General features: G+C 40.5%; 1 protein-coding gene across 1 annotated transcript; it reads right to left on the reverse strand.

The window, feature by feature from the left end:
* Window positions 1–386: 386 nt before the first annotated feature.
* On the reverse strand, window positions 387–15,405 carry LOC117245489 (chromatin modification-related protein eaf-1-like). The gene is made up of 2 exons (XM_033519663.1): window positions 15,347–15,405; window positions 387–2,127 (listed from the first exon to the last, which is right to left on the reverse strand). The coding sequence occupies exon 2, from the start codon at window positions 2,040–2,042 to the stop codon at window positions 954–956; it is 1,089 nt and encodes a 362-aa protein (XP_033375554.1). The 5' UTR covers window positions 2,043–2,127; window positions 15,347–15,405; the 3' UTR covers window positions 387–953.
* Window positions 15,406–15,609: the final 204 nt, after the last annotated feature.

Consider the following 15,609-nt stretch of genomic DNA (forward strand, 5'->3'; position numbering starts at 1 on the left):
GTATCTTCCCAATTTCTTTGCAAGTACTAAGTTGTGCAGAAGTTATGTAAGGCTTATTTGCAGCCCTTAACTAGTAAATAAAGGGTGAAATCTGTCTCTCCAGCTACTGTATCATTTTTGATATTTACTTCTATGGATCATAAGGCAGGGCCTGTAGCAGCCAAACCCTGAAAGACTGTATGAGATACTTCAGAAGCAGCACTTATTGTTGTGGTAACTGGAATGCTTTAGATTCCCCACAAAGCCTCTAGAAAAGAATGTCTATTTGTATTTCCACTGTTTGCTGCACTTTGGTTTAACATTATGGAGGTTAAATGATCTGTTGCTTTTTCCAACACTGCTTAAACATGAGAGTCACAGAATATAGCACACCTTGAAGTATGAGCATATAGACTGCACGTATGGGTTCTTGAAATTAACCATCTCTCTAGGATCTCAGGGCAACTTTATTGGCTAAAAGACAAAGAAAAAACAGATCAATTCTCTATAACCTTCTGCAGAGGAGAAGGAAATTCTCATTCTCCATTGTGAACTTCAGTGGAAAAGGAGATGAACAAACAAATCAATATCCTTGTACTGAATACAGCCCTAAGAAAATGTAGGGTGGTACAACACAAAATGATGAAAGCCAGTCTTGTATTTGAAAAATATTACAGAATTGGAGATACTAGTAATGAGAGACACCTCCTTAGACCATATAGAAAGGGCAGTGGCAATCATGGAAGTGATTAATTTCTTTCCTAGCAGTAGCTGAAACATGGATATGTATAAACACAGCTCTAGCCACAAAAACAAAGCACAGTACCTAAGGGCTGCTATGAGGAAGTTAACTCCATCCCAGACACAACAAACCATTTGGGGTAAGCAGGCAGAATTTGATCACTCTTGGCTTGTTACAATCCTTGCCATCAAGATAAGAAATTAAACCTAAGGTTTTTAGTAGAACAGCTACTTCAAAGTACCTTATCATCTGTTATTGGAATAGCAACAAAATAATTTGGAGCCTGTCTTGGACGTTTCTTAGGCAGTTCTTGTCCTAGGTATTCCTTCTGGTCTTCTTCAATCCCTCTGGGGTTTTCTTGGATATTACCTTGCTTCTGTCTCATCTCTGTACTTCTTTGGTCTTCCTTTTGCAGAGGCAGGTCTGCTTTTAGCTGCTCCTGCTCTTGGTTCTGGTGCTGCAGCTGTTCCTCTGTCACCATCCTATTCAGGTCTGCTTTGGCTCCAGCCTGCATGTCATGCAGTTCCACCACTTCTGTTCTTTCCTCTTGGCTCTGGTCTGGCTGGGCTTTTTCCACTTTTCCTCCTTGATCCTCTTTTTGGCTCAGAACCCCCTGTGGCACCAGTTCCACCACAGCAAGCTCTCTCCCACCTTCAGATCTTCTCTGTCCCTGATTTTTCTGAGGGGTCCACTGTTCTCCATTATCTAGCACTCCCTCACCTTGGTTCTGGAAGCAAGTTATCACTTCTGGGTCACAGCCCAACTGCAGCTGCACCGTGACCTTGATGCCAGCAGAGCCTTGTCCCTGCTCCTGGGGCTGCACCTGCACAGTAACTTGTGGGAGAGATGGCCCTGGACCCCCCTGCTGTAACTGCACCTGCACAGTCACTGGTGGGGCCTCCCATCTCAGGCTTGGCCTCTGGGGCTGCACCTGCACAGTCACCTCTGGGGAGTCCCACCCCTGGCTCATGTTCTGGGGCTGCACCTTGACAGTCACTTTTGGGAGCTCCCACCCTGAGTCTGCTGGCTGTGCTCCCATGTTTGGGGCCATGCCTCCTTGGACTGGCTGGCTCTGTGGGTGCACATGGATATCATTCCTTCCCTGTGGCTCTTGAGCAGTGGGCAGTAGCTGTGCTGCTGAGGGATGGTGTCCTTGTTCCAGCTGTACTGGTGAACGGAGTTGCTGAGTTCCTTCTGGGCTTTCATTCACCTGAATGTGTTCCTGGACCACCCCTTGAGGCTGAGCTCCATCTGGGTTTCCATCTACCTGAACCACCTCTTGATCCTGACTCCCATGCAACTCCTGTTTTATCACCATCATCCTGTAACACCAAAGCTTTCTTCTTCTAGGCTGGGGATTCTCCGAGATACTCCTCTTTGGGTCTTGAGGTACTTTTAAAAAGGAACTGGGGGGGAAAAAAAGAAAAAAGCCTAACAGTTATCAAAAATATTTCTTGCAGTAGTTCAGTCTGGGTTCAGCTCTGCAGTTGGACTCAGTACAAGGGAGCTTCAACCCAGTCATCAAACAGCTCAGGCTAAAAACCTCTGGAGAGCCTGGCTGAAGATTGAACTGTAGCTTCTAGTCACTATACTGTGCTCTTATCTTCTGCTCTTGCCCTGATTAGGTCTCCCATGCTTTAAAGCACAAGTACACCATTTCACAGCATGCAGCACCACAGAGACAGAGACCTTATCAAGGGACTGCAGGTGTGTTGCCTAGAGGTAGTTACTCACAGAGACTGAGAATAACCTGAGCCAGACTCAGAAGCTGAACACATACAGAAACAAGATTGCCTGTGAACCTCTGGTCTGTAACTGCAGCACGTCACCATCCAATCATACCTGCACATACTTCTTTTCTTCTTTCCTAAGTATATATTACAGTTGTTTCTACAGCAAACTCCTGCCACATCTTCATTTGTCTTAACATCTCCCATTCATCCCCTCATTCCCCTTTCCTTTTCAGTAAAATTGCAGAGGGAGATCCATCCCTATCCATGCTGTTTAGATGGAAGCAGTCAAGGCACTGAGAGAAAAGGGATTTTCTTTTTTCCCCTCCTCAATTCAGAGGTTAATTCCACAGAATCCCAAAAAAACAAGAACATTTCGTAGTTGATCAATGCAGCTCAATTGCACTCAACAGAAACAGCACTTTTTGGAGAGGATATCTAAGCAGATAAATTTACAGACCAAACAGGATTCATCTGTATGAGAAAAAAATATTTCACACCCCAGGTTATGACTGGCCTTGACTAAGTCCTTCCAAGTCATGGCAATATTGAGGGCTTTTTCCCCCAAAGCTATAAGAGGTAGGCAGATATTTTTTATAAATCTTCTCTCCAAGACAACCAAAATGTTTGTTCAAATTTTGCAGGAAAACTAGATCCCTTCCCACCCCCACAAAGCCCACAACCATGAAAAAAGTAAAAAATTAAATAGAAAAAGTGTAAAAAAATTGACACACAACCTACATGTTTTAATATTGGGCAATCCGAGAAAGTTAGTACAGTATCTTATTAAAAAAAAACCAACAAAACAAAAACAAACAAAAAAACAACAAATGCAAATTATTTTTGTAGTGGGGTAAAGATGAAAAGCTTAAGAAACTCATGTTGAATTCATATGAAGGTTTTTATACGTTCTCTCCAGAATTCAGATGTTGGTACTTTGTTCCATAGTAGTTTTTGAAAGGATATTCAAATGCTTGCATATATTTCACATGCAATTTCACCAATCAGATAGCTACATTTCTTATATTCTATTCTACTTTAAGATTTTTGTTGACTATTTCAAATCAAAGACTTAAAGAAACTACTAAAGGTTTTTGAAATGTAAGAAGCCAAGTGCTTATGGAAGTAGACCAATCTTATCTCTCTGGAGGCAAAGCACTGTGGTCATGAACTAGCTATAAAATCAGCTACTACCCATGGTGTTTGGGTCAGGACTCCTAAAGACCATTTTGCCCTCTGGAAGAGTGTTTAATCAGGGGTATGAAGAATCCCTGATCAGCTCAATGATCCTTAATACAGATACAATCTAACATAGTACTTCATCCTGAAACAGCACAAAACTTCCAAATACCTCTCTGACATCAGCTCTGACAAAAACAAGCTCTGCCCTTACTTTCATGTCTTCAGTGTCCAAGTGAGGAAGTAGAAGGAAAGAACAATGTGGAAGTCTCCCAGAGAACCCCTTTCAACCATGTAACTGCTGTAAAACACACCTTGATTTTCTTAAGTACTTGTAATAGCACAGCATCTCCTGAGACACCATTACACTCCCCTGCCTTCCTCACAGTCAAGGTACTTGAGAAAGCAAGCCATTTTTCTCTTTCAGAAGTCATTTAATTAAGCTTCAAACCACTGCAAGCCTTGGTAAGTACCTATAACAATAGTTCAGTCAGCTCCAGAGAATGCAGCATCTAAATTCTTTGTAAACAAGTAGGTGAGTCAGAAAGTTTCATGTGCCTAGAGTGACAGGATTCATGCCACTGAAACATCATAAACCCCACTGCAATATTTGTCTTATTAGCAGTGTGTAGCTGAAACATAATAGAAGTTTAAAAAAAAAAAACAAACCCTCTCTTGCACTCAGCCCAAGCTGCTCTGTGAAAAATCATTAAAACAGGTAACAATTTGTAACAAGTTGCCCTGGTGGTGGACATCTGTTGTTGGCTTTGTTAGGCATCCCCCCCAAAGTACCATTGAAAACCATACTGTCTTTCTTGCATTTGTGCCTGCACAGTAACCTTCAGTAGGGATTCCACAGACTGTCATCAGCCTAGCAAAGACAATGCAAAAGCTGAGGTTGAGAATAGAAGAATCACATAGAAAGAAGCATCAATGCCCTTTACAAGATAATCGACTGTTTTTATGGTTTTCAATACATAGCATCAAGGGAGTCTCATCAATTTCACACAGTTCTTTCCCTACACTATTTTGCTTTTAAGCCTGTATTGCTTCATTTGTGCACATCTCCCACAAAACTTTGATTAGATAATCCCACCACCTACAAAGAGCTAGAGATGCAGCTGTTACCCAGCCATCCCTACAACTATTTGAAAGTCCTTGTGTGGCTGTCATCAAATTGATAATTAAGAGCTCAGATGTTTTATGCCTCAACTTAGTACACCCTAAACTCAGAGGTTAATGAGGTGGCAGCATCTTGGTCTTTGAAACACCTCAGCACCTGTATGAAATAAAAAGTCTCTGGAAATCCTGAGTGCTAGAAGCATCCCAGAGAGCCCCAGGCTTTTGCCAAGCCTTCCCTCCACCTGCTATTCAGAGCCCTGCCATGTCATTTAGCCCAGGTGACAGCATCAAATACTCGTCCACCCACAGCAAGGTCCAGTGCAAGTTGGGCAGCCAAGGGCTGAAGACTGCAGTCTATACAAATAAGAAAGATTCCTGCTCCTGTAGCTCAGAAATATGCTCTTAGGAGGTCCTGAAAAAGGCAGGAAGACCACCCACCTGCATCCAAAACATCTAAACCTCAAAAAAAGCTCTTGCTTCAAATAAATAGTTTGTTCCATTTTCAGCCTTTTGACAGGCAGAACTAATGCAGACCCTTTTACCCCAGCCAGCAGCTCTGCAACAACACACAAGCTCCAAAGGCAAGCTCCCCCCATCCTCAGTCCCATGCCAAAGGCTGGGAACAGATAGTAACTCTGCCTTAAACCTTGATCAAAAGTGTCCAGGAACATGCAAGAAAAAGTTGACCTGTCCCCTGAAGATGTAGGCAGCATTTTTCCCAAGGGCCTGTTTTTTCTGCTTCAGACCTCAGTCTGATACTCCTCACCTCCTCAATCTCAGAAGCATCAAATGCCCAATGTGGATGGCAACAGAAAAATCAGCTCTGCTGCTCTTAAGTTTAATTCTAGTGCAAAGCAATTCCCTTTGGCCCAGCTGGCTGCACTGCCAGCATTAAGCTCCCATACCACAGAGAAACCCTGGAAGCCAGGCAATATTCACTTCTACCCGGAAATAGATTTTTTGCTCCAAAGAAGTGCTGCAGGGAACTGCTGACTGGCTAGCATTGCCTCAGTGTCACTGAAGGATGATGTTGAAGTCTGCTTACATCCACTCTGATGTATGCAAAACAGCCTCTCTGCACAGAAAATAAGCCATGGGAAGAGTTTTTACACAGTTCTGCTTCATCAGATAGGTCAGAAACTCCTCAGCTGTGACAGTGACATGCAAGTTTGCTGGCATTGATCTGGGAAGCCCAAAAAGGTCTATTTATGGGCCTTGCTTTCTGCAAAAGTCTCTCCCTTGTCACTCAGCTGCTGGAGAGCATGATGCAGCTGCAGCTCAGTAGCTGAAGGGCAGATCTGCATCTCAGGTCCAGAGAGAATGCTTAAAATGAAGGAGATAAAGGGAAGATTTACCAGCTCCTGGCCAAGCATAGACACACATCTACTACAATAATTCACTTCTTGTGTTTTGCCCAAGATCTGAACGACTTCCTGGGCCTTTGGAACTCCCCCTGTTCCTCTTCCTGACGAAGCTAGCAATTTACTGAAGTAATCTGATGTACATGAAGCAAAAGGCACTTGAAGCAAACAACCTTTCCTGCAGCACCCAGGTCTTTTCTCTAAGCAATACTGCCCTCTGGCAACCCATGCCTAAAACATCCACCTCATCCTGCCATGCTAGAAGGCTGTAATTATACAGGTCACTTTCCTCAGTCTTATGATATATTTACATGGGTACCAGGCCTTATTTCTCCTCTCCTGTCCCACCAAAATAATTGCATGCTTTGCAGACTGGACATCTCAGATACCTGTTCTTCCTGCTAAGATGCCTTTTCAGCATTCAGCTATCACAATGTTAGAGGAGAAGAAACATGTCAAGGAACCTGCCACAAAAACTCTTAGAAACAACATTTCTATATGAAGTTGCATCCTTTAAGGCATCACAGTATGCCAAAATCTCTTCATTTTATTCCCTATCAAAACTAAATTAAGTTCGATCAAGAGAAAACACATAGAAATTTTTGGGGCTGAGTTTCTCCCTCTTACCAGTTTATTGTACCTTCATAAGTGGGAAATTTTTTTGCAGTTGATGAGAAATGGTAACAAGAAGAGGAAACAAGTTTCAGTACTCAGTAATCAGAAATCATCTGTAAAACATGGCTTGAGCCAGAGAACTGTTTTATTGAGATGTATTTGGTCCTGTCTCATTGTCCCTTTTGCTAGAGGTTTAATACAGGGCTAGGAAGAAGGGTAAAGGTGGGAGGGAATACAGAGCCACAGTTAATTAACCCAAAGTAGCAAATAGATGACATAAAAGAGTGTTCCATGGTCTGTACCTATACGTTTCCTCCAGTTTAAACCCAAACCCTTCAGATTGAAGTAAATACTTCAGTTGCCTTATTTGTTTGTAACATTAAGATTTAAAAGGCACGAAAGTTCCAGAATTTCTTGACATGTTCATTTATTAGCTCCATTTTCCCAGTATAAAAGCAGTAAAATCAGGCAACTCACACCTCTTAAAACTGATACTGTATTTGTCTATTTTTCTCTGATTAGTCACCAAAGTAACCAATGAACATTCCAAAAGCAGTATTCCAAGCTGCTATTTAGCAGTAGGCAACTAATTCCTTACCAGGGCTAAATTCAAGAAGTTTGTCCACCTACAAAGGGGAAGCCAAGGAAGATGGGTGGAGGGCAAAAATAGGAGAAATAGGAGCTCTGAAATGATCAATAGTTATGTTTGGTGGAAAGACATCAGAGGCAGAAACAACACCATTGATAGGAGCAACACATACTTTATAAAGCTGCTTTTTCCTTAGTGGCTCATTAGGATTCCACACTTTGTCAGACCACACTGAATGAATTGTTCCCAGAGTACAGATGAAAGATAAAAAAAAGGCTTGACTTATATTTAATGATCCACCATTACCATATCTGTATGTGGACAGAGTTTCAGCATTAACACACAGTATACACATAATAGTGACTACAGTGTCTCAGAGACCACCACTGCCTGGTGGAGAAGGAAAGCTGACACCACCATTCCTCTGAAGAGGAATGCAGTTATTACCTTTTCAATGACTGTGTGTAGCTTGCTTTATTAGCCATTGTTTAAAGCACTATAATTAGAAAAAGTGTTAGATATGCAAGATAAACCATCCTCCCTCGAATAATACATGCTCCCCTGTGAGTTATAATCATTACACATCGTGTTAAAGAGGTTTTGTAGAAGTTTCTTCACTGACTAGAACCATACAATCATTGTGCCACTTTCACATTGCAGCAAAAAACCAATACATCCATAAAATGTGCCCCAGTCATTGCTTTTCTTTATGAGGATCTCTGAGCAGCTATTAAACAGCAATTATCTTGGATGTTGTACTAATCTTTTAGGTGTAACAGAGGCAGATATTCTGTACATTGTCAGCTGGTTCAATTGTAATCCCTGCTGCCCTTATTCCCCTTAGCCCTAACTGAAGCAGAACTCTGGCTATAATTCATCAAGCCACATTAGTCTGCATTTCAAAGTGCATCTTTATACTACCTAAAATGAAACAAGTGTGTTACCCAAGATAAGCTTAAAATTATTTGCATAAGATAATCAGCACACTCTTAAGATTACTTTGATTTTTGGTAGGCATATCATTTATGTGAGCAAACATCATTCTTTAAAAAGGTAATATTCATCACTTCTGATACATCAAAAACTAAAATACTGTGACTAAAGTTATAATTAAAAAGGATGATGTTACAAACAATTAGCTCATCTCCAGCACATGTTGCAGGGATGTCCTGACTTCATTATTCCTTCACAAAGGCAGCACCAAAGACCCCATTAAACAGAGGTGGGAGGGCTAAACTCAAGACTGATTTGAAAAAACCCTGTTCTTGTAACCCTTCATTCTGGCAGAATCTCCAGGTCAAATCCTCCACACCTGGACACCCTGAGCTGCCACCAGTTCAGCCAAACCTGGCACTCCCATCACCCTTTGGCACCAGCACTTCTGAGGCACTCATGGACCAAGCGAACATCACACAGGAGAGACATTTCTTGCACGAGTGCTTCTGTCTTTATTGGAAAGCACTTTTGTGTGCAGAGCAGATTTGCAAAGCCTGCAGCTGTGGGTTTGTGACAGCATAGTCCAGGTATTGCCCCCTTACTCTATCACAATTTCTCATTGCACTTATACAGATTCCACTATCTCAGCAATATTTCACAGCTCAGAATAGTTAAAGTGTCTGCTTTCCAGCTATCAATTGAGGAGAATCTTTAATCCAAAATACAGTGCATTACATCATCTCATCTTCTGCTTATGATGGTCTCCTGCATTATCCAGCCAGAGCAACTGTCTGCAGCCTAAAGGATTTACCCAGTAAATTAATGGCTCTTCTTAAGTATCTCATATCCACTTAGAAACACAAATATGGATTATTTGTTCCATTAAAAAATTTATTCTACAGGCACACAAGAAGTCTGTCTTAAGTGATTGAGTATCCAACCTTGGAGAGACAGAACACTGTATCTGAACAGCTAAGCCCTCACAAATTTTAACTGATATACATATTTCCAAACCCTGCCTGAGCATCCAAGCCACTCACTGTCAGATCCTTAGTTCACACCTCCCGAAGCCTTTCTAATCAGAAAATTAAGCACTTTTCAGACAATAAGAGGATACAAAGAAGACATTATTTAGGACCAAAGGATACAGGCAGAAATCAATATAATCTGAGTACCTGTCAACTGTGCAGTAAGTGCTACAAGAGAAAGTGCTACAGAGCATCCAGTCCTCCTCCACCCACAGCAGCCTGGGCTGCAAGCAGGGCTAGAGGCAGGCACAGAGCTGCTAAAGGTCAGCATGCTCCCCTCCAAAGGAGTATAGTTATACTGTACTAAGGAACAGAAAAAGCATTGCTCAAGACCATTGAAAAAAACAAAACAAAAAACCCAAAACACCTCAACTTAGTTCTTTTTACTTGCTTGGATACTGGAAGTCATTTTAGGGAAATAAAACTGCAAATATCCTTTAAAAAACATCTGCCCTTTAAATAAAGAATAAGAAATTATTTTAATCTTGAGGTCAGTTATTAGAGATAAAACTGCCTAAAGGAACTAGCAAGTCACTGGTTTTGACACAAGGTATAATAGGTATATAATACTGTACTCAAAGTCGGTACCTATTGTATAAAATTATACAGAATTCACATTGGGAAAATTAAAACTTGTTCAAATACAAAAAGTATAAATTGGTAGCTTATATAGTTAATTTGTAAAGAAATATTTCACTTCTTTACTGAAGTGTTTCAAACTGTGCTTTCCACTCTTCTGTTGAAGAAACATAATATGTCCTTAACTGCAAACCTGAATATTTTTCAATAAGGACCTGTATTACATACACACCTCCTTAGGAAATTTTTAAGCATGTTGAATAAAAATGATCTTGTGTATTGCTGTATGTAAACAGAATGAACCATTGAGTCACAACTGGGATGATTTTTTTCTGCCATGTAAACACACTTCTGCAAAGTCATGCTCATCTTGCAGTTCACCCTGCACTGAGGGACTGCAGATCTAGCCAGACATGAAAAGGTAATGTGTTTTGGGTTTTCCTTTTCCCAGCCTCCCTATTTGTACCCTCAAAGGAGGGCTCTGGAAAATCAGTATATATGTACAGTCCAAGAAACTGCTTCTATTTCAATAAGTAGCTCACATTATGCATGCCTTCTGTCAGATGAACACAGATCCCTCTTCCAAAAACGATATAAAAGCATCTGAGCAGGGGGATGGGAATTGTGACGTAAGAGGCAGCCAGTGGAAAGACATATGGAGGCAGAGAAATCAGAAAGATATCAGCAGTTGGCAAATCTCCCCTAACATTTCACATTCATATGCTCACCACATTTAGGCACAAAGACAGTATCTAATACTCCAGCACCAGAAGAGAGGCTGTTTCCAGCATTCTCCAAAGAAGCACATTCCATTATAGACATAGCCCTGTGCAGCACAATAATCCTACATTGCTCATCTGAATTTTGTATTTAAGCCAGACATAGTGGCAACACACTGGACTGTAGTGAAATCACACAACACATTACTATTACACCATCATACAAGTATAAATTGTCAACTTATATTTATACATTGCCTTTGTGTCCTGGGAAATGAGCAGAGCAAAAAGCGTTAGTGATACTTGACTGTCATCAAGACATTTTCTTCTCAAATTGAAAAATAATTGAGTACAAAGAAAACTTTCCCCTGAAGCACCTTCCTGTATTCACTCTAGTAAGATGATACTAATAAAGTTCTCAACATTTTCTCTGTGTTTTAGTCTGTCTTATTTTAGGGTTTGTTTTAGTGGTTTGGGGGGATTTTGGTTGTTTGGGGGTTTGTTTTGTTGTCTTTGTGGTTTTTTGGTTTTTTTGAGAAGGATTGAGGATTTTTTCTTTTGTGTTTGCCTAGGGCTTTTTAGTGGGGTGGGAAAGGTGTGTGCAGGATAGTGTTGCAGGACATTTTCACCTACATTACTGCCATATTCCTAATGAATAGAGTCAAGAATTACTGCTTTCATGCCACAAAACACATACTGTAACATGCCTCTACCAAACATGCCTTGTGGTGCTTATGCCCTTTTACTTGGAGGAGAAATAAAAGTCATTTTCCTCAATGACAACAAAAGAGCTTAGAGCAACATACTCACAGATATCACTGTGAAAGCTGTACTTAGACTGGTAATTGTCAAAAAAACCCCACAAAAACAACAAAAGAGGCAAACCTGCTTTGTCCTAGTTTCTCTTTTAGCAAGATGTATTGAGCTGGAATGACCCCTGCATGTACACTAGGAAGTGACAACCCATAGCATCTGCACCAGTAATCTTGGGATGGGTTAGAGAGCTTGCAGCAGGACAGGGCAGAACACTACCTCTGACTGCCCCCACAACAACCTGCCACAAGGAAATGAAAGTTTGCTGCACAAATTTCATCTGGTACTGCACAAAGTTTTATTAAACTATACAATCTACCCAGACTTACGAGTCATAGGAGCAAACATTACTTTGGATAGAGCTCGATTCTGTACTTAGTTATCCAACTTAATGTTATCTGCTGCTGAAGGTCAGTAAATGCAGAGCTTTTCTCCTTTCTATCCCTCAAGATTTTTTTAAGAAACACATTGGGACATCCCAGGTAACAAGTCTTTGACAGTGAATTCCCAAATGTGACAGAAAAAAGCCAACCTCTCACGGCAGCCTATTAAACCTATTAACTAAACTCATGGGTAATTATCAGCCATAAAGGGTTGAGAGCTCTGTTGGTTGGACACGGACAGAATTTCTTAAGCATCCATTAAGAAGCTATTAAGACACACGCAGGCACTTGAGTACAGCAGGAACAAATTAAATGCTTTGATATATTTTGTGATTGTTGTCGAGTCTTCAAAGACACAGCAATCCTAAAAGATAACTTTTCCATCTTAATTTGCTAGGGTTCTCTCAGGGAGGAACAACAGCTCTAGGTATGTATTATGCAAACATTACTTACATGCTGTGGCTTGTGCAGCATGTCAGAACTATTGTAAGCAATTACTACCCTCATATTCAAACAAAATTAACATGGCACAAACATCGTAGAGATGTTGTAATTTTTTATGGCTGAAGTGCTCTTGTGCACTTGCAGGCAGGTCAGAGATGCTCAAAGAAGAGGCAGCTTTCTTTCAGGTCAGTTTATCTGCATTTCAAATGTGATGCCAACACACAAGAGACTAGCAGGAGCAGAAAAAGAAATGCAGAGCACTTGCTAGATGAGATACTCCAGGGAACAAATAAATGGGGATTTTTGAAATGTCAAGCTTGTTTCTGCAGAAGTTCTAACAAGGCTATTACTCAGATGCATTCACAGGAAAAGAAAATATTACCTAATGCTACAAGATAAGTAATTGTAATGTATTTGTGGAATGCATCTTCAGCATATATATAGGCTCACACTTTCTTTAGAAACTGCTTTGAGTTTTGTTCAGTTGCTGAAAAGAGAAACCACACTTTACTTAATTAACTGCTCAAACAATCTATAAAGAAGGTATTTGCAGGAGCTATTTTGTCTTTATTATGGATTTTTAGGAAGCAGTAATTCACCTTTCTATATCAAGAAGGAGGCAGAAGAGAGTACATAAAGCTATAAATACTATTAATTGCAGCAGAGTAAGGCACAATATCATTAAGAGTTATGGAAACTGTCCCATCTTCTTTATTCCTTTTGCATCTGACTATCACGTTTAAGAGAAAGAGTAATTGAACCATTCCATCAAAACCCTGGTGTGGATTAAACCCTTGCCAAGAATGAGCTAGCATTGATTACATATAAGAGCTAGCAGTTTTAGAGGCACAGAATAATCCCAGAACCTCAGAAACTGGGCCTTGAATGAGCAGACAGCTGTGCCACCAGCATGAAGGAGACAAAAGCATATGATCAGTAGCTTCAGAAGCAATTCAAGTAGATCAAGAGGAGACATCAACTGTAGTTGATCTATTTAAATTCATGAGATCATATTTGGAAACATGGAAGAGAGCTGCAGGAATAATACATCTCTTTGAATTAACTCTTGCAGAAAATTTATCTTTTGATGGTCTGTCTTAACATCTCAAGGCAGACTGACACCATTAGATGCAACGTCAATAAAAGGAATAAAGAACACAAAAACTAATGATTAATAAAGGAGCTCTGAAAAAAAACCATTCTGGGTTGGGAGAGGGCTTTTTTTTAGAATGAAACACTATGGCAACAAGAATCTTTAGTTACAGCTTGTATACATATATATATACACACACACTGTATGTGTGTATACATACATACATTTTTGTAACCTAAACATGCATTTACTTACACAGGCTGCTAATATGTGTCAACATAAGAGTATAAATCAAATCACTCCTTCACTGTGTATACCCTTTACACTGCATATCCATAACTTCCTTTCAGCACTAAAAGGATCCCACAAGCAGGGAAAGATTATCTAACAGAGAACAGCAAGGACTTATCCCTGTTAGCAGCCTGCAGAGGACCCACAAATCCACTCTGCAGATCAGAGCCAGCAACTTAAGGAAGCAATTTTCCCCTCACAATATCCCCCTTTTGGCTTCCCAGATTAAGATATCACCCAAGGCCATGCTCTTATTAAAGCAGTTAGAAAGCCTAAAGAAAGTCACAGCAGACTTGCTGCATAGCTAAGTGGAAGAGAGGCAAATTGGATTTAAGACAGTTATTCCATAGGTGAAAAAGAACAACAGCCACAGACAGGCTCTTGGTGCTGCAAGACAGAACAGGCAGAACATGGTCAGCAGGGGACAAGGGCAAAGTGATCATCACTTTTCATTGCATCTTGCCCAAGGAGAGCTCCCCAGCCCCTCAGCGATGTTGTAGAGCCACAAGACATCCTTCCAGAGGGGAGGAAATGCTCCCAGCTCAGGCTACCATCCCTCAGGCACACTACTAAGCACTCCCAGGGCAAGGTAGACCTGCATTACAGGGCTCATCTGCACTTCTGGAGCAAACAAAACAGGAGATTTACACTTCAAAGCTACTGACCTGGCATTGTTCCAATAAACACCAAGTTCCTATTCAAGCTGTTACCAAAATCACATGCTAGACCCAAAGGACAACCTTAAGGCTGAGAGAAACTTTACTATCCTATTTCTCTGAGGAGCATCATGACAGCAAATGCTAAAAGCATAAACAAAAATAATATACACCAGTTACAAAGAAGTGGGACACTTTTGTCATTAACTAGTCCCAGTGGTGAAACTGATTAGGCCTTATAGACACTTGATAACCACCTCAGATTTAGGTTATCATTCAAGCTGCGTGTCTTTGAAGGCCTATTAAAGGCAACGACAGAATAGCTCAGCACACTAAGTAGCTATATCTTACAAGGTCAGGTTTCTAAAATCATGCATTAACTGGCAATTTGATGCCTTGGGTCAGTTTACTTCAAGGACAAATATTAGTAAAATAAAATGAAAAAAAACAAATAAAAGTAAAAATAAATCATTTTTTATGGTCATTCCCCCTCCTAAAGAATGGGATAAAGATTCAGTTCAAGTAGACTTGAGCTTTGTTTCTCCTTAGTTTTCTAGTCACTTTAGCATCACAAATAGACATAGGCAAAAAAAAAAAACCCTAAGAAATTATTTAAAATAGGATACACATAAACAATTCATAACTCAAATTTATAGCAGACTGTTACGTCCTGCTACATAAGCCAACACTAATGGACAGTACTACAATAATTTTATACCTCAAAGAACACATTTCAAAGGGAGATCCCCTTAGAAGTAAAAACAGTATTAAGTCATGAGGTAGAATACAGAACCATCATAAAAAGCCCCAACACAAACCTGCTGAGCAATTAGATTTTTCTGCCCATAATAGCTACATTTTTACCCTCACTAATATCAAATTAACTGAGACCACACCATCCCCTGTCCTCTCTCCCAGCCCACAAAGTCCCATTACCCCTATTTCCCAGCACATCATCAGAAGCCATGACTTGCCATTTCTCAGTGCACAGCACATTTGCTTAAGCAAACAGAGCTCTTCAAACTGCCACGCTATAACCACAAAAAGAGTTACAACGTAAAATTTTGCCATCTATTAATTTACCTACCTGCTAATAACAGCACCAACAGCTTACATAGAAGTCCTTTAAAGTGCTTCAGTCAGCAACAACTATGACACTAGATGTAAATCTCCTTTCCTAAAACTTTCAGTGCTTATACACAGAACACAGAGAGTTCTGGGGTGGGTTTTTATACCAAATCCAATTCACATGACTGAGGCTTTCTCATGAGTGTGACTCATCTGCACCTGTGATGAATAAAGTGATTTAAGCTGAAGCTGAACTACTTACTGAACTTACAAGTTACTGCT

Source organism: Parus major, chromosome 2, assembly GCF_001522545.3.
Source record: "Parus major isolate Abel chromosome 2, Parus_major1.1, whole genome shotgun sequence".
In the NCBI taxonomy this organism is placed as follows: Eukaryota; Metazoa; Chordata; class Aves; order Passeriformes; family Paridae; genus Parus; species Parus major.